Source organism: Ranitomeya variabilis, chromosome 1, assembly GCF_051348905.1.
Source record: "Ranitomeya variabilis isolate aRanVar5 chromosome 1, aRanVar5.hap1, whole genome shotgun sequence".
Lineage (NCBI taxonomy): Eukaryota > Metazoa > Chordata > Amphibia > Anura > Dendrobatidae > Ranitomeya > Ranitomeya variabilis.
Genome location: NC_135232.1, coordinates 271,948,538 through 271,971,236, shown reverse-complemented (window position 1 = coordinate 271,971,236; position 22,699 = coordinate 271,948,538). Strand labels below are relative to the sequence as shown.

The following is a 22,699-nucleotide window of genomic DNA, read 5'->3' as shown; positions in this document are numbered from 1 at the left end:
ATCTCTAGCCTGGATATTTGGTTGTTGAACTGACCATGAACGTATCACGCAGCGATTCTCGAATTTGCGGTCATGTGCCAACTATCTTTTCTCAATAGAACATGGAAAAAAAACGGAGAGAAGCTAGTCGGCACATAACCGCAAGCGAGCAATTTAGTCACATGACCATTGCTCGAATAGGCTAGCAGAATGAAATCCTAACAGTGTATGTATTACACATTGCTACAATTAGGCAAGCTGCACTGCTTGTCGAAAGTTAGGCTACTTTCACACTGGCGTTAACTGCATTACGTCGCAATGCGTCGTTTTGCCGAAAAAACGCATCCTGCAAAAGTGCTTGCAGGATGCGTTTTTTCTGCATTGACTAACATTAGCGACGCAATGACACACGTCGCAACCGTCGTGCGACGGTTGCGCCGTGCTGTGGCGGACCGTCGGGAGCAAAAAACGTTACATGTAACATTTTTTGCTCCCGACGGTCCGCTTTTTCCGACCGCGCATGCGCGGCCAGAACTCCGCCCCCACCTCCCCGCACTTCCCCGCACCTCACAATGGGGCAGCGGATGCGCTGGAAAAAAGCATCCGCTGCCCCCGTTCTGCGGCGGAGACAACGCTAGCGTCGGGAACCTCGGCCCGACGCACCGCGACGGACCGAGCCCGACGCACCGCGACGGACCGAGCCCGACGCTAGTGTGAAAGTAGCCTTAGCCCTGGGGTGGAAAACCTCTTTAAAAAACATAATTGTGCTGTATTCTACGTACAGCATGTGAATGTCTTTGGTTGTAATGTATTTGCCTTTACTGAAGAAACCAATCTGATATTTTTTTTCAGTCCTCTGCTGCTATTGATCCCATGATAGGATATGACCCTTGGGTAGTGGTATACATTCTATCCGCTCACATATTAATCAATAACCCTTCCTACTTACGTAATATTCTTCGGTTAAAGATTAATGCTTACTTCAAAAGTGAAATATCCATTGTGCTCATAACCTTAATTTGATACATGGGTGATCTATACGAGAAGAAAGGTCAGCAAGTGTTATGTGACTAGTGAATAGAAGACTATAACGTTTTCGTCACCTAATATTTTCACACAGGGTTGTGCTTTACCTGGAGGGAACTCTAGTGAAGCTGTATGAGATACACTACGTGAATTTATTATTTTTCCAAAAACATTTTATCTTTTATTATAATTTATAAAATGCAATACTACTGTTTATACTAGAAACTCCCAACATGAAAGTTGCTTATAAGCTTCCAGCTTGAACCAATGCTTAAAGAGTAATTTGTTTGTTTTAGTTTTTATTTCATACATCAATAGTACACCTGAAAATAAGCAACTTTTGAAATATATCTTATCTGAGAAATTTGCTTCTTTCTTTTTCTGGACTGATCTTTAATTCTGTTTGTGGATAAACTCTGTATTCGGTGAAGACAGATGTATATTAGTAAGATAGGAGGTGACAGTTGGTGCTTCTAAGATTCTATGGAAAAAGGCACTAGGGGCAGACAGACGTTCTGTTGCAAGTTCTACTGAAACCATAGTTAGGCCACGTTCACAAGTTCAGAATTAGGTCAGTATTTTACATCAGTATAAGCCAAAACCAGGAGTGGGTGATAAATACAGAAGTTGTGCATATGTTTCTATTATACCTTTCCTCTGTTCCACTCCTGGTTTTGGCTTACAAATACTGATTTACAGTCATGGCCAAAAGTATTGACACCCCTGCAATTCTGTCAGATAATACTCAGTTTCTTCCTGAAAATGATTGCAAACACAAATTCTTTGTTATTATTATCTTCATTTAATTTGTCTTAAATGAAAAAACGCAAAAAGAATTGTCCTAAAGCCAAATTGGATATAATTCCACACCAAACATAAAAAAGGGGGTGGACAAAAGTATTGGCACTGTTCGAAAAATCATGTGATGCTTCTCTAATTTGTGTAATTAACAGCACCTGTAACTTACCCGTGGCACCTACAGGCTGTTGGCAATAACTAAATCACACTTGCAGCCAGTTGACATGGATTAAAGTTGACTCAACCTCTGTCCTGTGTCCTTGTGTGTACCACATTGAGCATGGAGAAAAGAAAGAAGACCAAAGAACTGTCTGAGGACTTGAGAAACCAAATTGTGAGGAAGCACGAGCAATCTCAAGGCTACAAGTCCATCTCCAAAGACCTGAATGTTCCTGTGTCTACCGTGCGCAGTGTCATCAAGAAGTGTAAAGCCCATGGCACTGTGGCTAACCTCCCTAGATGTGGAAGGATAAGAAAAATTGACAAGAGATTTCAACGCAAGATTGTGCGGATGTTGGATAAAGAACCTCGACTAACATCCAAACAAGTTCAAGCTGCCCTGCAGTCCGAGGGTATAACAGTGTCAACCCGTACTATCAGTCGGCGTCTGAATGAAAAGGACTGTATGGTAGGAGACCCAGGAAGACCCCACTTCTTACCCCGAGACATAAAAAAGCCAGGCTGGAGTTTGCCAAAACTTACCTGAAAAAGCCTAAAACGTTTTGGAAGAATGTTCTCTGGTCAGATGAGACAAAAGTAGAGCTTTTTGGGCAAAGGCATCAACATAGAGTTTACAGGAGAAAAAAAGAGGCATTCAAAGAAAAGAACATGGTCCCTATAGTCAAACATGGCGGAGGTTCCCTGATGTTTTGGGGTTGCTTTGCTGCCTCTGGCACTGGACTGCTTGACCGTGTGCATGGCATTATGAAGTCTGAAGACTACCAACAAATTTTGCAGCATAATGTAGGGCCCAGTGTGAGAAAGCTGGGTCTCCCTCAGAGGTCATGGGTCTCCCAGCAGGACAAAGACCCAAAACACACTTCAAAAAGCACTAGAAAATGGTTTGAGACACAGCACTGGAGACTTCTAAGGTGGCCAGCAATGAGTCCAGACCTGAATCCCATAGAACACCCGTGGAGAGATCTAAACCTGGAGACCTGGAGCAGTTTGCCAAAGAAGAATGGTCTAAAATTCCAGCAGAGCATTGTAAGAAACTCATTGATGGTTACCGGAAGCGGTTGGTCGCAGTTATTTTGGCAAAAGGTTGTGCAACCAAGTATTAGGCTGAGGGTGCCAATACTTTTGTCTGGCCCATTTTTGGAGTTTTGTGTGAAATGATCAATGTTTTACTTTTTGCTTCATTCTCTTTTGTGTTTTTTTCATTTAAGACAAATTAAGATAATAATACTAAAGAATTTGTGTTTGCAATCATTTTCAGGAAGAAACTAAGTATTATCTGACAGAATTGCAGGGGTGTGAATACTTTTGGCCATGACTGTAAAATACTGAACAAATACTGAACGTGTGAACGTGGGCTTATAATTTTCCATAGAAGATGGCAGTTCTCATGAAAACGATCTCAGCAAAAGGAAAGTTTGTATTCACAAAGACAGATTTCATCCATGAATTGAAAATTTGAAGAATAAATGATCCGTGTAGGAGGAGAAAGAAGTGGCTTTCTCAGATTAGATGTATTACAAAGTTTCTTCAGTGTACTATTGATTTATGAAAAAATATTAAAACAATCGTTACTCTTTAACATTTCAAGACACTGAATTGTTTGAGATCAGACAGTCTAATAATTCAAACAGGAGGACACATTTTGAGCTGGGTAGGTTCAAATCATGTTCTGCCAGAGTAACAGAAAATTGTAAGAAGCCTGCAAAGCCAAGGCTTCTGCTCCACTCCCTACTTTTCCAACTTTTGCTCCAGTTACAACTCCTTCATAAATGGCCATTTATTGTAGTAAAATGGAAACATCCCTCTTTTTTGATAAATTGAGGCTTTAGATTAATAGAATGTACAATGTATTTAAATTATCAAAATTTCTAAACTTGTCTAAATTGCTATGAAATTTAATAAATTAATTTTACAAAATGAACAATGGATAATTTTATTTATTTTTCTAAAATGGAGTTGGAGTCTGTACTCCACACAAAACTCAGACTCCACAGCTCTAGAAGATGGAGTGCCAGATCAAGCACATGATGGACACCACTGACTTATGAGATTTGTCGTTCAATCATAGTGTCCAATATTTTATGTGACGAAGCCTCAGACACAGACGTGAACTTAGCCTCATTTTGTGAAGAGCAGTATATATTTTGGTTAATTAGTGACTCACAAGTCTGACCACCCATATCCAGAACTCCACATTGCAAACTAAAAACAGTCTTATACTATTAGGCTTCTTTTACACTTACTGTTTTTTTTGCGGCCCGTTATTGTGGGCCGTATCGCTGCAATTTTCACGGTCTGCCGCCATAATGGACCGCAAAAAACTTGCGAATCGCTGTTTTTCAGGTTTCCAATACTATGGAAAAAGTATTGCACAAAAACCCGATGTTCCGCAAAACCAGAAGTCACGGTGCACCGCAAAAACAAGCTTCCGTTAAGGCTCGATATATTTTTTAACGGCCATACGGCGTATGGCGCTCCGTGGAATTATTGCTGCCCGTTTTTGCGGCCCCATAGAAATCTGTTGGGGCCGCAAAATCACGGTATGCGTAAAAGAAGCCTATTACAGTGTGCACCAGTAGACATCCAGTACCTGCTCATGAGCCCATAATGATTATGCAACCATGAATATATTAGCCATGTTCAGATTCTTGAAAAACTCTAGAGGGGCAAAAGTATACACAATAGGCCAGTACAGTTTTTCAAAAAAAGCACAACTGAGTGGGGTGACTGCGCTCATCTGGTGTTGTGTGAAGGTACAACACCTAAGCATGAATATCTGGTGCCCCGTGGCTGGAGGAGATATCTTACAGATGTACACTACCGTTCAAACGTTTAGCGTCACCCAGACAATTTTGTGTTTTCCATGAAAACTCATACTTTTTATTAATCAAATGAGTTGCCAAATGAATTGAAAATCTAGTCCAGACATTGACAAGGTTCGAAAAAAAGATTTTTATTTGAAATAATAATTTTCTCCTTCAAACTTTGCTTTTGTCAAAGAATTCTCCCTTTGCAGCAATTCCAGCATTGCAGACCTTTGGCATTCTAGCAGTTAATTTGCTGAGGTAATCTGGAGAAATTTCACCCCATGCTACCAGAAGCCCCTCCCACAAGTTGGTTTGGCTTGATGGGCACTTTTTGCGTACCATACAGTCAGGCTGCTCCCACAACAGCTCAATGGGGCTGAGATCTGGTGACTGTGCTGGCCGCTCCATTACAGATAGAATACCAGCTGCCTGCTTCTTCCCTAAATAGTTCTTGCTTAATTTGGAGGTGTGCTTTGGGTCATTGTCCTGTTGTAGGATGAAATTGGCTCCATACCAAGCGCTGTACACAGGGTATGGCATGGCATTGCAAAATGAAGTGATAGCCTTCCTTATTCAAAATCCCTTTTACCTTGTACAAATCTCCCACTTTACCAGCACCAAAGCAACACCAGACCATCACATTACCTCCACCATGCTTGACAGATGGCGTCAGGCACTCTTCCAGCATCTTTTCAGTTGTTCTGCGTCTCACAAATGTTTTTCTGTGTGATCCAAACACCTCAAACTTGGATTCCTGTGTCCATAACACTTTTTTCCAATCTTCCTCTGTCCAATGTCTGTGTTCTTTTGCCCATATTAATCTTTTCCTTTTATTAGCCAGACTCAGATATCGCTTTTTCTTTACCACTCTGCACTGAAGGCCAGCATCCCAGAGTCACCTCTTCACTGTAGACGTTGACACTGGCGTTTTACGTGTACTATTTATTGAAGCTGCCAGTTGAGGACCTGTGAGGCTTCAATTTCTCAAACTACAGACTCTAATGTACTTGTCTTGTTGTTCAGTTGTGCAGCGGGGCCTCCCACTTCTCTTTCTACTCTGGTTAGAGAGCCTGTTTGTGCTGTCCGCTGAAGGGAGTAGTACACACCGTTGTAGGAAATCTTCAGTTGCTTGGCAATTTCTTGCATGGAATAGCCTTCATTTCTATGAACAAGAATAGACTGTCGAGTTTCGCATGAAAGTTCTTTTTTTCTGACCATTTTGATAGTTTATTGGAACCAACAAATGTAATGCTCCAGATTCTCAACTAACTCAAAGGAAGGTCAGGATTATAGGTTCTCTAATCAGCCAAACTGTTTTCAGCTGTGCTAACACACTTGTACAAGGGTTTTCAAGGGTATTCTAACCATCTATTAGCCTTCTTACACAGCTAGCAGACACAAAGTACCATAGGAACACTGGAGTGATAGCTGTTGGAAATGGGCCCCTATACACCTATGAAAATATTGCATTACAAACCAGACGTTTGCAGCTAGAATAGTCATTTACCACATTAACAATGTATAGAGTGTATTTATGAATCATTTAATGTTAGCTTCATTGGAAAAAACTGTGCTTTTCTTTCAAAAATTAGGAAATTTCTAAGTGACCCTAAACTTTTGAATGGTAGTGTATATTTATCAGAGTGTAGAAAAATCACTTTGAGCGAGCTGCGCTATGGGAAATGAGGAGCCTTTAAGCTTCAGATAAGGATTTTATTAGTACCAACGCGTTTCAGCACCTTTCTCAAGGTCAAAAAAACAAAATGTTTGGATTCTTTACATACAGGCTTACAAAATCTTCTCTCGTGTAATAGTATACTGTCTAATGAAGCTCTCGCATAGAGCATAATGCATATATTGTATTGTGACACAATAGAGAATAGAAATGCAGTCAATCCATATTTACGTTTCTTTGTGTTCAACAGGTACGGATCGCTGTCAGATAGAGGACGGAGAAAGAAAAAACATCAAAAAGGCCAGTGGAATAGACAATAGGCTGGCCACACAATCACGATCATCGGAGTAGGATCACCATGGCAACCAGAAAACACAATTAAAAAGGCAAGAGAGGCAGAATCAGATGTAGGCTGCTCCTTACTTTTGGACAGAAGGAAGTGAAATAATTATGCAGAGGCGAAAGGAGTTTATGACGGATATGATCACTCATATGAGGTAATGAGACTTTTTCCACTAAAAAAAGGAATGTGCCACTGCTGCCTCAAAGGAAAGGCAGTGCCATGACATCTGCTGAGGAGACCATCTGCATGAGGTTGAGCTGGCCCTTCTTTTTACACACTTGTTAGGGGTGGCGCTCATTCACTCTCATAGTTCGTCTTTCAGCCTTGTGCCAAGTATATCTGTCAGACAGAAGGAAGGATAGTGAGAGAAGGGGGAATCTCCACCTCTGGCAACCGCCTACCATGGGATGTCGGCAGAGTGCGGAGGAGAAAGAGGCAGCAAGGCGCTCGCGCAGGATCGATAGACACCTGCGCTCTGAAAGTCAGCGCCAACGTCGAGAAATCAAACTTCTGCTGCTCGGAACCAGCAATTCTGGTAAAAGCACCATTGTAAAGCAAATGAAAATTATCCATAGTGGCGGCTTCAATCTGGAAGCATGTAAAGAATATAAGCCCCTCATCATTTATAATGCCATTGATTCCCTCACTCGCATCATAAGGGCGCTTGCTACTTTGAAGATTGAGTTTCACAACCCTGACCGGGCATATGATGCCGTCCAGCTGTTTGCTTTGACTGGCCCCGCAGAAAGCAAGGGTGAAATTACTTCTGAACTGCTTGGAGTGATGAAGCGACTTTGGGCAGACTCGGGTGTCCAAGAGTGCTTCTCCCGTTCTAATGAGTATCATCTAGAAGACAATGCTGCCTATTACCTAAATGACCTTGAGAGAATAGCAGCTGTTGAGTACATCCCCACTGTAGAAGACATCCTGCGTTCTCGAGACATGACTACAGGCATTGTAGAGAACAAGTTCACCTTTAAAGAGCTGACCTTCAAGATGGTCGATGTTGGAGGCCAGCGGTCTGAAAGAAAGAAGTGGATTCATTGCTTTGAGGGTGTGACAGCCATAATATTCTGTGTGGAACTCAGTGGATATGACTTGAAACTTTATGAAGACAACCAAACAGTAAGTTGAGACATTCCTGAGAAAAGGGGGTACACTTTATAATGCTATCAGAAATGGTTGTTATAGGTCGATGCAAACCTTGGGCCAAAATGCAAGGGGACAATTTTGTATGGAGGTGTCCATACACCAAGTTTATAGTTTGAGCATAAATACACAAGATGCCCTTGGATGGACCATATGGATGGACCATATGGATAATTTTGTTGAATTTTTTTTTTTCTTTTAGTGACATTTTAGAAAACGTGTGTCGCAACTGTGTCAATGCAAACTTGCATCTCCGTACCTATGCCCACATAAAATAGAGAATGGAAAAAAAGACACAAGGAATTGGGCATACTAAGGTTTAAAACAAAAAAACTATACAGTGTGTCTTAAAAACGCACATTCATTTGGCTGCATTTAGTAAATAAGATTCCTAAAAAAATCCCATTAACTTCAATTTAAAATATGGTCAATGTCGAAAATGACTGCTTTCGCCAAAGGCAGAAAACTAGGTAGGTGATTGCATTCCTATAGTAATAACAGACGGCAGCACCTCCAAACAGCAGCAATCTCTGTGATCTCGGCTCTGAGACTGCCGTTTATATATGCACAGAATTTGGAGTACAGAATGGCTTTAGGACTCAGGAGCCATTAGTTTATTTTGGATGGAGCACTATTTGTGTGGTGTAAATAACCTGCGAGGAGAGCTCTATACCAGCCATTGTTGAGGATGTGCCACAGTTACTGTTGCTGTACCGCCACAATGTGTTCTGCACAGAGAGCTGACTGTCCCGGAGTATTTAGTCTGATTCTCACAATGGGGAGATGTTTTCTTCCACAAGTGCACATAAGATAATGCGGGGGACGGAGATTTGTCTGTATCTTCTACATACGGGTTACACCTGTTTTGTCGTTTAAACTCTGAGCCGGAACTGAGTAATGCCTTATTTGCCATGCGGTGGCGCCGATAGATGCTATTGCGCAAACACCCCCTCCATTTTGACGAAGACAATTTTTTATTTTTATTTCCTCCACCAAATGGCAGTAGCATCTATCGGAACGCAATATTGATGAAATATTATATATATACTGTATATATATTTTACCCTACGATAGTATAAGAATAAACCATAAATGCATACAGGCATATTAGGCATTTATCATGCTACAGCGCAGGCGCCATTTTGATGAAGTTGAATTTTGTTTTGTAACCATACAATATTATATGCATTATGTTAAATAGGGGCAGATCAGTGAGGGATCAGTGACCTGTCATAAGCCACACAGATGAATATGTAAGCAGTTCACCACATAAAGACCCCCTGCCCGTCACACGGGCCGCCCCGCAGCACAAGCATATTAATAACTGAAAACTGCAAATACAGATTAAACAACAACCACAAGACTGATTTCATCAACCAAGGTATCATATTAATCAGTATAACGGCGCCAACCTGACACTGTCAGTAGTTTACTGAGCAAAATCCTGCTGACAGGTTCCCTTTAATATCAATGGACACTTGTAATAAGCCATTTACTAATTGTGGCCAAACCTGGTTATGCAATGTTCCACATTATGATAAATGGAATCTGTCAGTAGGATCAATCCTCGTAAGCCACCTACAGGGGCATGTAGGTCATAATAAGTATAAAGGGAGTTGTCCCAAGTTTTTCACTTTATGACTGCAGACTTATGAACCCTCACATCGCGCATGCCACACACTGTGAGGATTCTCCTGTGCCGGCAGGGAGATCAGGCAGTGATATGAGCAAAAGTATGCAATATGCACACTTCCGGCCACATTCCCACTAGACGTGAAAGGCCTTGCTCAATACAAGTGAATCGAGCTCCGCAGGACTAGTCGGAATGTGGCCCAGCATAAAAAAGGAACATCATTCAATCCAGGTGACAAAAAAAATTAAAGTGAATTCTGTCATGATGCGAAGTCGGAATGTGGTCGTCACCAGAGGATTCTCACAGTGCTCATGATGTGAGCATTCACAAGTCTGCAGTCACACAGAGTGAATACTGACTTTTGTGATCAACCTGGACAATTCCTTTAATAAAATGGTACCTTGATATCTGCGATCTGATTACTTATTCCAGAGAAATCCATCTTTTTCTTTAATGTAAATGAGCTCTTAAGATCTATGGGCAGCACATAAATCTAACTAAGCTTCTGCATCACCAGTATGAGACATGTAAAGACTGAGAAATATTAAAAAGACCAGAATGTGTTGATCCACACATAGTCCCAACCAAAAAATTGATGGACTGCACTCTTCAGTGGTAGAAAATATGGGGAAAAATCCTTTATTTCTCCATGCATATATTAAAGCATGATTTGTTATGTGCATGGAGCAATAAAGGAATTTTTTTTCCATATTTTCTACCACTGGCGATTGCTGTCCATCGATTTTTTGTTTGGGATGTAATGACCGTCTGTTTTTCTGATCTACAAGTCTCACATTGCTAACGCCTCCTTTCATTTAAAACAAGCTCTGGAGGCAGATTCTCATGCAGATCAGTGCCCGGCCCATAGATCTTAGCCGCTCAATTACAAGAAATACATGGATTTCTCTGGAACAAGACATCGGATCGCAGTTATGAAGGTATCATTTTATTCAGCTTCCTATGTCCTACATGCTCATATAGACGGCTTAGGAGGTTTGATCCCTTTAAGTTCCATAAAACTTTTTACGTTTTTTTTGTTTGCGTCAACTGACCTTTGGTACCTTCTTGAAATCCGCAATATTTAAAAAAAATCGGCATATCTGCAAGAGTAATTGTGTGGATTTTCCTTACAGAATTGCATTACATGTAGAAAATACACAAAAACCATGTGTGTTTCCGCTGCGAAAAAGCACTAAAACCTCATGTAATCTGCAAATCAATATCAACCTGTATCACTAAAGGTGAATGCTCCAGCACTGTTGGCACTACGCCATTTCTCCCACCTCCTTTGCCTGCGAGCAACCAAACAGAAGTGATCTAACTAATGGCTTCTGATGGGACCGAAGGCGGACATCACATCAGTGTCAACGTTAGTGCTCAGTAAAAAGACATTTCCACCATCAGTAAACCTATGATAATATTTGAGAATTTTTTTTTATTAGACCACCACCTTACAATTAGAACCAAGGCCATCAATGCTCATTGATGTTTGGCTACAAAAACAAATGGCTTTTTTCATAGATGATTAGAAACATTGGACGCATTGTAGATTCGTTGCTATGAATGCAGGATCATTTTACTAGTGCTACTTTGATGCAGGAAGTGGATTAAAAAAATAGGAAGGAGATTTTCATATTTGTCCAATACTGTGCAAAGTGTGGGAAAAAAAACTGGAAAAAATGCTGTAAAGTAATGCTTTCAAAAACTGAAGTGTTAATATCAATTACCAAAATGCAAAGTGAATGAACGAAAGAGAAATCTAACTCCAGTCAATACTTGTGTGACCACCCTTCTGCCTTCAGAACAGCATCCATTCTTCTAGATACACTTGCGCACAGTTTTTGAAAGAATTCTGCAGGAAAGTTATTCCAAACATCTTGGATAACTAACCACAGATCTTCTGGAGGAGATGTAGGCTTGGCAAATCCTTTTGTGTCTTCATGTAATCCAAGACAGACTCTGATGTTGAGATGAGGTCTCTGTGATATCACTTCCAAGACTTTCTGCTTTCCACTGAATTTAGTTCTTAATGACATTGGCTGTATGTTTGGGGTCGTTGTCCTGCTGCAGAATACATTTGGAGCCAATGAGATTACTTCTTGATGGTGGTATTGCACCATTAAATACTGTCCAAATTCACAACTCCACTGAAATGCAGACTTGCACCTGCACCATGCTTCACTGTTGCCGACAGACTTATTATTGTACCGCTCTCCAGCGAACAATCTGATACAACCAAATATCGTATTTTCCGGCGTATAAGACGACCTTTTAACCCATGAAAATCTTTTTAAAAGTCGGAGGTCGTCTTAAACACTGGGTCTCGTCTTATAGGGCGGGTGCATATGGTGGGTGGGGGGGAGTGGTCCCGATGACGAAGAGAGGAGGCGTCTCACTGGAAAGGTGTAAGTGGAGTATCCCCCATTACCTCATTGTAGCGATGTTCTCTGTGCTGGGGGGGCAGCGTCGGCGTATCTCTGTGCAGCATTGGGGCTCCGCCGGTATTTCCTCAAAGCCCGGAGGCACCGGCAGCTCCATTGCTGCGATGCGGTGGCCTCTGGGAAAATGGCCGCTGGGGGCGGCGCATGCTCACATTCAGATCTCGTCCCGAGATCTCGGGAGACAAGATCTCAATGTGAGCATGCGCCGCCCCCACCGGCCATTTTCCCGGAGGCCACCTCATCACAGCAATGGAGCTGCCGGTGCCTCTGGGCTTTGAGGTAATACCGGCGGAGCCCCAATGCTGCATGGAGATACGCCGCCGCCCCCCCAGCACAGAGCCCCCACACTGCACAAAAAGGAGCTTCCGCCTCCCCCAGCACGGAGACCCCACGCTGCACATAGAGGAGCTGCCGCCGACGCCGCCCCCCCAGCACAGAGAGCATCGCTGCTACAATGAGGTAATGGAGGATACTCCACTTACACCTTCCCTGTGAGACACCCCCTCTCTTCGTCATCGGGACCACTGCATCCCACCATATGCACATTGGTCACCCGCCCTATAAGACGACACACGGCGTATAAGACGACCCCTGACTTTTAAGAAGATTTTATATTTTAACTAGAAAAGTTGGGGAGTTGTCTAATACGCCGGAAAATGCGGTATTTCTAGATTTGCTCTCACATGCAGTCATTTTCTACACCCAATTCCTATGTTCTTGTGCACAGTTGAGTCGCTTGGCCTTGTTTCCATGGTGAAGGTATGGCTTTATGGCTGCAATTCTTCCATGAAAACCACTTCTAGCCAGACTTCCCTGAACAGTAGATGGTTGTACCTGGATTTCACTGTTTGCTGTCAGTTCCAAGCTAATGACAGTGCTGGACATCTTCCGATTTAGAAGGGAAGTGAGCATGATGTGTCAAGTGAGCATGATGTGTCTTATGTGTCTTTTATCACAGAAACTTAGTCCACTAGATCAAAAACTGCATCTATGGTCCAAAAAATAAATGGTCCAGTACCTAAAATGTCCTTTTAAATATTTATTTTTACACCCAAATAACTTTTGCAATAAGCTTTATTATACAACACCCTATATATCTCCCTACCCTGCTAATTCCTGAATGTGTATTTTTTTACTGCACTTCCTGTGACTTCTTTTTGAGAGGAGTCTTAAAAAATCATCACAGGAGGCTGGGGCTGCAATCACTTCCCACAGTGTTCATCACAGCTCATGGGGCAGGACGTCACAGGAGGCTGGGGCAGCAGTCACTTCCCACAGTGTTCATCACCGCTCATGGGGCAGGACGTCACAGGAGGCTGGGGCTGCAGTCACTTCTCACAGTGTTCATCACCGCTCATGGAGCAGGACGTCACTGGAGGCTGGGGTTGCAATCACTTCCCCACAGTGTTCATCACAGCTCATGGGGCAGGACGTCACAGGAGGCTGGGGCTGCAATCACTTCCCACAGTGTTCATCACAGCTCATGGGGCAGGACGTCACAGGAGGCTGGGGCAGCAGTCACTTCCCACAGTGTTCATCACCGCTCATGGGGCAGGACGTCACAGGAGGCTGGGGCTGCAGTCACTTCTCACAGTGTTCATCACCGCTCATGGAGCAGGACGTCACTGGAGGCTGGGGCTGCAATCACTTCCCCACAGTGTTCATCACAGCTCATGGGGCAGTACGTCACAGGAGGCTGGGGCTGCAGTCACTTCTCACAGTGTTCATCACCGCTCATGGAGCAGGACGTCACTGGAGGCTGGGGCTGCAATCACTTCCCCACAGTGTTCATCACAGCTCATGGGGCAGGACGTCACAGGAGGCTGGGGCTGCAGTCACTTCTCACAGTGTTCATCACCGCTCATGGAGCAGGACGTCACTGGAGGCTGGGGCTGCAGTCACTTCTCACAGTGTTCATCACCGCTCATGGAGCAGGACGTCACTGGAGGCTGGGGCTGCAATCACTTCCCACAGCGTTCTTCACTGCTCATGGAGCAGGACGTCACTGGAGGCTGGGGCTGCAATCACTTCCCACAGTGTTCTTCACCGCTCATGGAGCAGGACGTCACTGGAGGCTGGGGCTGCAATCACTTCCCACAGCGTTCTTCACTGCTCATGGAGCAGGACGTCACTGGAGGCTGGGGCTGCAATCACTTCCCACAGTGTTCTTCACCGCTCATGGAGCAGGACGTCACTGGAGGCTGGGGCTGCAATCACTTCCCACAGCGTTCTTCACTGCTCATGGAGCAGGACGTCACTGGAGGCTGGGGCTGCAATCACTTCCCACAGTGTTCTTCACCGCTCATGGAGCAGGACGTCACTGGAGGCTGGGGCTGCAGTTACCGTACTTAGTACAGTTTCTTGCAGAAAGGACATTTTAGGTGCCAAACCAACCCTTTAATGGTGCCCATTTCTTATTGCCTATTCAAAAGCACGTAAAGGGGACATTACTCTGGATTTTATTTTTATTTAAACTCTGTAGCTCCTCCAGTTGGTGCTGTACCACTGATTTTGGGACCGTTTTCTTTTTCTTCTGTACCCTTTTCTCCAGAGTTAAGCCCAGAGGTAATAAAGGTGTTACTTTTCTCTTCAACTAACAGGGCGTGTACCACAAAACTACTCCATAAGCATTTGTCTTTTGCTGTCTAATGAAAACATGGCTGCGCCCATACGGAAGCTCCGTGGTTTACACCAAGATGCATTTTGTCAATTGATATATTAATGATTTTTTTTATTTTTTGAAAGCATCCTTACATTGTAGAGTAACGCGCATGAATATACGGTATATGAATGCGTGTATGTATCTCTTACAATTTACTGTATTTCTGATACTGGATTAAAAAAACTGCATCAAAATGTCATGTGTAAAGTCTTAATCATTAAACTGGGTCTGTATGACAACTTTGGTAATGTGATAAAAAGTCTCAAATATCGCTTGACCAAAAAAACATTTTAACATTCTCTTTATATCATGAAACCAAAGTCAGCATGTAACCCTAACCGTAACCAAAATCAATGCTTTAATCAGTTTGGATCAATTCATGCAGACTTGCACTCGATTTCTCATGCAAATGACTTTTAATTGCTACTAATGAATGGATAACATGTGATTTGTGTGTATTGTAAATTAAGTTAATATACTGTATTGATTTCATTTACCAAAATGGAAGAGACAGACTTGATGTCAGCACACTCCCGAACACAACTAGTCACCCGGGCCACAGGATGGAGCAGAAAAGGCAGGAATAGGAAAAATTCAATGTCTCAACTTCCTCAATATTTTTTATGGGTTATGCACTATGAAGATAGGTCTGATGGTTTAAAAAAGTTGTCCAGCGGATCACAAAAATTTTTTTTTAAAGGGCTTCAACTAGTTTAACAAAAAAAATAATACTCTCTCTGCAGCTCTTGTTCTAAAGCTTTCATGTATGTTACTGATTGAGGACCTCTAAACTCCACTATATAAAAAAAATTCACTCACTGATGTGGACTAAAAATATTGTAACATTTCTATGCTTAGGAACACAAATCTGCCCTGCAGATAAACCATTCAAAATCACACACCATGAACATATCCCTTCCTGCCACCATTATACCGCAGCTCAAACTAGATTTTCTCTTTCAATGGACCACCAATCACCTCGAATATGTAGGTGTGAACTTAGAGTCCCTTTTCTCTGCAAACTATCCTACTACTACTTCGTTCACATCTTTAGAATTGGGAGAAGCTGCATTTCCCTTGGCTGGGTCGGATACAGCGATTAAGATGACTTTTCTCCCCAGAATACTCTATTTATTCCCTGTATAGCCTATCCCTGTTCCATCATGCTACGTCAAATTAGCACAATGTCTAGTTAACACTTTTGTTTGGTTAACAGAGCAGCTCTTTACCAACACCGCCTAAAAGGAGGACTGGGAGTCGCTAACCTTTCCAAATATTAGCAGGCAGCCCAGTTAACTCTATACCGTGAATATTCAGAACCCCCATATTGGCTTTCCTTAGAAGCCCCTGAGTGTCACCCAATGACCCTTGACGCTTTATTATGGATCCTCCCAGCGCAACGCAAACAAATTATAAATCCAATTCTATCACATTCACTCAAAATATAGTATTCTCTAAAATATTCCTCAAACTTAATTTCCCCCTTCCCCACTATGGGGCAATTTGTAGTTCCCCCAGGGAAATGAGTCTCTATGGAGCTTTCGTATTTGGGTCGCTGCAGGGATTATATTCCTAGTGGCCAAGCAAACTATAGCACTGGCCTGGAAAAAATCAGGTCTAGATTTGTCAGAAGTCAAGAGATTCCTTTCTTGGTATACGATCAATGAAAAATTATCTGCCATACTTATGGATAAAGTCCGTAAATTCAAGAAAATTTGACTTCCCTGGGCGGAATACACCAACTACACACCCTTCACCATCTCTTCACTTTGTTTACATGCTCCTGACTCCCCAGATTCGTCCTAATTCTTTATATTACATTTACTTGGCTAGCGCCCCCACCTCGGGCTCCTTTTAATCCACCTTTACGCTCTACTCCTTCCTGTCAGTTACGTAACGCCTCCCCTTGTACGCCACCCAAGTAAATGTTCTTTTTCTTTTTGATCACTACAATGTACCTGTTAGTTATTAGTATAATTTTTTAATAAAAATCTATTGTTGAACAAAAACGTATATGCTTAAAATAGTAATATTATATCCACCGTGCTTTTTGCAGTCTATCCACTATGGCACTGATGGCGAACCTTTTAGAGACCGAGTGCCAAACTACAACCCAAAACCCATTTATTTATCGCAAAGTGCCAACACTGCAATTTGATGTCTTAGTTTGGAAAAAAAACTAAAGAGCGCAGGAAGGGCAGCAGAGCAGCAATAGACAGGAGCAGGGGTACCAGACTGCAGATGTAAAGGAATATACTGCTTATTCTCGTATATGCTCCCCCTTCCCCCCATCCTGATATATTCGTCTCATTTTGGTATATGCCCTCCCATCCTTGTATATGCTCCCCTATCCTGCCGGTGCCAGTGTTGTTCAACACCTAGAAAAAAAAATCCCTCTCCCCTGCCGAGCCGAGCAGCATCATCTTCTGATGCCGGCAACCAAGCGGCAATAGTATATCTCAACTTAAGCAAAGCATTTGATAAAGTATCTCATACTAGCCTTATTAAAAAAAAAAAAGGCCTAGTATGGGATTGGCAAGGCTACGGTTAGGTGGAGTCATAACTGGCTCGCTGATCGTACTCAAAGAGTGGTAATAAATGGTTGCACATCCAATTGGAAGAATGTTTCAATTGGGGTACCAAAAGGCTCTGTCCTGGCCCCTGTGTTGTACAACATTTTTATAAATGATCTAGATAAGGGAACTGAAGGTAAACTAATCAAATTTGCTGACGATGCAAAGCTAGGAGGGATAGCTAAAGGTACCTTCACACGAAACGACATTATAACGATATCGCTAGCAATCCGTGACGTTGCAGCGTCCTCGCTAGCGATATCGTTTCGTTTGACACGCAGCAGCGATCAGGATCCTGCTGTGATGTCGCTGGTCGCTGAATAAAGTCCAGAACTTTATTTGGTCGTCCGATCGCTGTGTATCGTTGTGTTTGAAAGCAAAAGCAACGATACCAGCGATATTTTACACTGGTAACCAGGGTAAACATCGGGTTACTAAGCGCAGGGCCGCGCTTAGTTACCCGATGTTTACCCTGGTTACTAGCGTAAAATGTAAAAAAAACAAACAGCACATACTTACATTCACGTCCCCCTGCAGTCTGCTTCCTCCTCTGACTCAGCGCCGCAAAGTGAAAGTGAAAGCAGCACAGCGGTGACGTCACCGCTCTGCTCTCACTGTACGGCGCTCAGTCAGTCAGGAAGTGGACGCAGGGGGACGTGAATGTAAGTATGTGCTGTTTGTTTTTTTTAGATTTTACGCTGGTAACCAGGGTAAACATCGGGTTACTAAGCGCGGCCCTGCGCTTAGTTACCCGATGTTTACCCTGGTTACCAGGGGACCTCGGCATAGTTGATCGCTGGAGAGCGGTCTGTGTGACAGCTCTCCAGCGACCAAACAGCGACGCTGCAGCGATCGACATCGTTGTCGCTATCGCTGCAGCGTCGCTTCGTGTGAAGGTACCTTAACACTAGAGAAGACAGAGAAAGGATTTAAGGATCCAGATAAGCTAAAACAATGTGTAGCAACTAATAGAATGGTATTTAAAGGGAACCTGTCAGCAGGATTGTGCACAGTCAGGTCGGCGCCGTTATACTGATTAAAATGACACCTTGGTTGATGAAATCCGTCTTGTGGTTGTTGTTTAATCTTTATTTTCAGTTTTGTGTTACTGAGATGCCCGTGCTGCGGAGTGGGCCTGTGAGGGGTCTTCATGTGGTGCTCGGATTAGGTAATCATAATGCAGACTGCTGACAGGTCACTGATCCCTCACTGACCTGCCCCCTAGTTTGCATAATGAAGAAAAAAAAAACCCTTCTGCAGGCAGGTGCCAGCCGTTGCACCTGTGCTGCAGCATAATCGCATGTTTAGTGTCCAGTTAATAAGTATCCATCTTGCTAGAGAAGAAAAAAAAATTTCCTCCAAGATGGCGCCGCCTGCGCAGTAGCAGTTTTTGCCGATCTCAGAGCTGCTACTGCGCAGGCAGCGCCATCTTGGAGGAAATTTTTTTTATTCTCCAGCAAGATGGTGCCGCCGATGCCTGCGCAATAGTACCTATCAGTTCTCTATACTCACCTATAGCTGCTACTGCGCAGGTGCAGCGGGCGCCATTTTCAATTTTTTTTTTTTTTTTTACATTTGTACAATAACATGAAGAATACTTATTAACTGGACACTGATTATGCTGCAGAGCAGGTGCCACAAGCTGGCACCTGCCTGCAAAAGCGGTTTTTGTTGTTTTTTTTCTTCACTATGTACAGGTATTCATTATGCAAACTAGGGGGCAGGTGAGAAGGATCAGTGACCTGTCAGCAGTCTGCATTATGAATACCTAATGAGAGCACCACATAAAGACCCCGCCCCGAAGCACGGGCATATCATTACCACAAAACTGAAGATAAATATTAACCCCTTAGTGACAGAGCCAATTTGGTACTTAATGACCAGGCCAAATTTTACAATTCTGACCACTGTCACTTTATGAGGTTATAGCTGTAGAACGCTTCAACGGATCCCACTGATTCTCAGTTTGTTTTTTCGTGACATATTGTACTTCATTTTAGTGGTAAAATTTCTTTGATATAACTTGTGTTTATTTATGAAAAAATAAATTTGGCAAAAAAATTTGGCAAAAACTTTAAAAATTTTGTAATTTTCAAACTTTTAGTTTTTGTATCCTGTGAGATAGCGCTCACTAACGCGTTGGGGAATACTCGCTTGGCAGCGATATAACACACAGAAAGACCGTATTTCTTCAAAAGTTCAGCTGGGTTTTATTACTCCATAAACCCCAGTGGCACAAAACACAAAGTAACAGCCTTCATAGCATGGCTCTGCTCCATCAGGACTGTGACCATACACACTTGGTAGAGACCAATATTCAGGCTCGCTCTGGAGCCAAACATACACAGTCTGGATTACCGGCTTGTCAGCGTTGCAGTATTCACATCAATAGTTTACACATAGTCACGCCTGTATCTCTCCAGTCAACGGGTGACTGCACAGTTCAGTAACTGTCCTTTATCAAGGCACATAGTCCTTTCCCTATACCCGGGGTTACCTCTCAGGAGCTCCTGCTCCACAGGCCGACTCCTTGTCAGTCCAAGGTCCTCACCACAGGTGACCTGTCCGGGTGCTATTCAGGACCCCGGCGGGGACCGTCCACCACCCCAGGCCACCAGTACCAGAGTCCCATCACGTGCTCTACAGAGAGACAACACTCCCAACACTTAGGCTTCCAGGACCTTCCAGCACAGAACCATTCACACTCAGAGAGCATACAGGAACCAAACACTCTCCTCTTGTGACCAAATCCTGGTCACATTATGTACCTTGTAACCACACCCACAGGTGAGGTATGGACCACATGGGCTGGTCACGTGATCCTGACATCACTGCAGGTCCTCTAACACCCGCTCGTCCCACAGGAAAAAGGGGTACAGTGAGCACCCTCACCCAGAGGTGAGGTATGTGGGTAGCCAGACCCTCCCATCTCTCATAGCTACCCGCAATCCGGACCCAGATACACTATGCAACATCTTAGTGCTCATGTGCACCAAAGACAAAATACTCCTTATTGCATTGCAGGAAGCAGCTCCCCATATCCAGGGAGGCTTACAGCACAGAAGACCTCCTCCTCTTCGACACATACCGGCCATTCACCACAATGCCGGACACTGTCTCACTATCCCCATTACGCCTCCATGTGTGTCCTGGGGAGCACATACAGCACCCCCTAGCTGTAACAGGGGTCACTGCATCACAGCCCCTAAATCATATCACACAAAATAGTTAAGAAATAATATTTTTAACATGTCATCTTTACATCAGCACAATTTTGGAAACATAATTTTTTTTCGTTAGGACGTTACAACGGTTAAAAGTTGACCAGCGATTTCTCCTTTTCCAACAAAATTTGCAAAACAATTTTTTTTAGGGACCACCTCACATTTGAAGTGAGTTTAGGGGATCAATATGACAGAAAATACCCAAAAGTGACACCATTCTAAAAACTGCACCCCTCAAGGTGCGCAAAACCACATTCAAGAAGTGAAGCACCTGAAGGGTTAATAAACAAGAACTAAAGCAATGTGGAAGGAAAAAATGGACATTTTACTTATTTCACAAAAAATTTACTTTGGAACCAAACTTTTTTATTTTCACAAGGGTATCAGGAGAAAATGGACCATAAAATTTGTTGTGCTATTTGTCCTGAGTACGCCGATACCCCCGTATGTGGGGGAAAGCCATTGTTTGGGCGCATAGCAGGGCCCCAGAAGTGAGGGAGCACCGTTTGATGCCTTGAACGCAAAATTGGCTGAAATCAATGTTGAGCGCCATGTCGCATTTGGAGACCCCCTGATGTACCTAAAAAGTGGAAACCCCCCCCAATTCTGACTCCAACCCTAACCCCAACACACCCCTTACCCTAATCCTAAACACAACCCTAACCGTAATCTCAACCCTAACCGTAATCCCAACCCTAGCCCCAACCCTAACCCTAATGGAAAAATGTAAATAATACATGTTTTTATTAGTGATGAGCGAATATACTCGTTACTCGAGATTTCCCGAGCATGCTCGGGGGTCCTCTGAGTATTTTTTTTAGTGCTCGGAGATTGTTTTTCTTGCCGCAGCTGAATGATTAACATCTGTTAGCCAGCTTGATTACATGTGGGGATTCCCTAGCAACCAGGCAACCCCCACATGTACATATGCTGGCTAACAGATGTAAATCATTTAGCTGCGGCAATAAGAACTAAATCACTAAAAAATACTCGGAGGACCCGCGAGCATGCTCGGGAAATCTCGAGCAACGAGTTTATTCGCTCATCACTAGTTTGTATCTTATTATATTTACCTAACTAAGGGGGGGTTTGATTTTTTTTCATATTTTGATCACTGTGATAGGGTATATCACAGTGATCAAAATGAACCAATAGGAAAAATATCCTATTGTTGCCGGGTGCCGGCCGGCAGATCTCGGCGGGTGCACTGCGCATGTGTCTGCCATTTTCTTCCTGGAAGAAGATGCCGGGGGACATCACAGGGGGATGCAGGAGGGTCCAGTGACACCAGAGGTACCGGGGAGGAGGGGAGGTATCGGGGGACCCCATTTCTCCCTCCTTTGATGTGCGATCACATCAGAGAGAGAAATTAAATGGGAAATCAGACTTTTTTCCGTGAATAACGGTGATCGCAACACTGGGGTCGTGTTATGATTTTCCCAATGGCAGGGAAATCAAAAATAACAAACGGACTAGCTCTCAGGTGATGGAAACTAAAGTGACCGTGACCTGAACCTGACACAACACTGGAAGTAGCCGGGGAGTGTTTCCTACGATGCCCTAGACACCACGCGCCAGCCGGAGATCTAACTACCCCTATCAGAGGAATATACAGGCCTGCCTTACCTCCAGAGATGAACCCCAAAAGGAGATAGCAGGCCCCCACAAATATTGACGGTGAGTCAAGAGGAAAAGACATACGTAGGATGAACAGCAGATTTAGCACAGTGAGGTCCGCTTACTAGATAGCAGAAGTACAGGAAAGAGTTACTTCACGGTCAACTTCAAAACACTACTCAAAAACACCATCCTGAAATTACTTTAAAACTCCAGTGACAACTCATGCCACTGGAGTGGCAATTTCAGTCCACGAGAGCTTCCAGCTGCAGAGAGTCACATTGCAGATAGCTGGACAAAAAATAACATTAACTAGGAACAAAATTCAACTTAGCTGAACTGGAACTTGAGGCAGGAGAATGCAACAGAAAGCTACTGATACATTGTTGGCCGGCCTCGGACCAGCAGCCAAGCAGCCTTAAATAGGAAACTCCCCTAATGGGTGTCAACAGGTGATCAAGGATAGAAGAAGGCAAATAAGTGGCAATACCATAAAACACCACCGGGGGAGCCCACAAACAGAATTCACAACAGTACCCCCCCCTTAAGGAGGGGGCACCGAACCCTCACCAGAACCACCAGGGCGATCTGG

General features: G+C 43.4%; 2 protein-coding genes across 5 annotated transcripts in view; one reads left to right on the top strand and one right to left on the bottom strand.

Annotated features, from left to right (window-relative positions):
- RSPH14 (radial spoke head 14 homolog) overlaps positions 1 to 22,699 on the bottom strand; it is a 324,813-nt gene that overhangs the window by 120,704 nt on the left and 181,410 nt on the right. The gene's annotated exons all lie outside the window — the stretch shown is intronic.
- The window catches only part of GNAZ (G protein subunit alpha z), a 211,739-nt gene that overhangs the window by 61,680 nt on the left and 127,360 nt on the right, over positions 1 to 22,699 (top strand). Inside the window, exon 2 of the mRNA XM_077293790.1 lies at positions 6,716 to 7,933. Within this exon, the coding sequence (XP_077149905.1) occupies positions 7,211 to 7,933 (723 nt within the window). The 5' untranslated portion in view covers positions 6,716 to 7,210. The remainder of the gene's footprint in view (positions 1 to 6,715; positions 7,934 to 22,699) is intronic.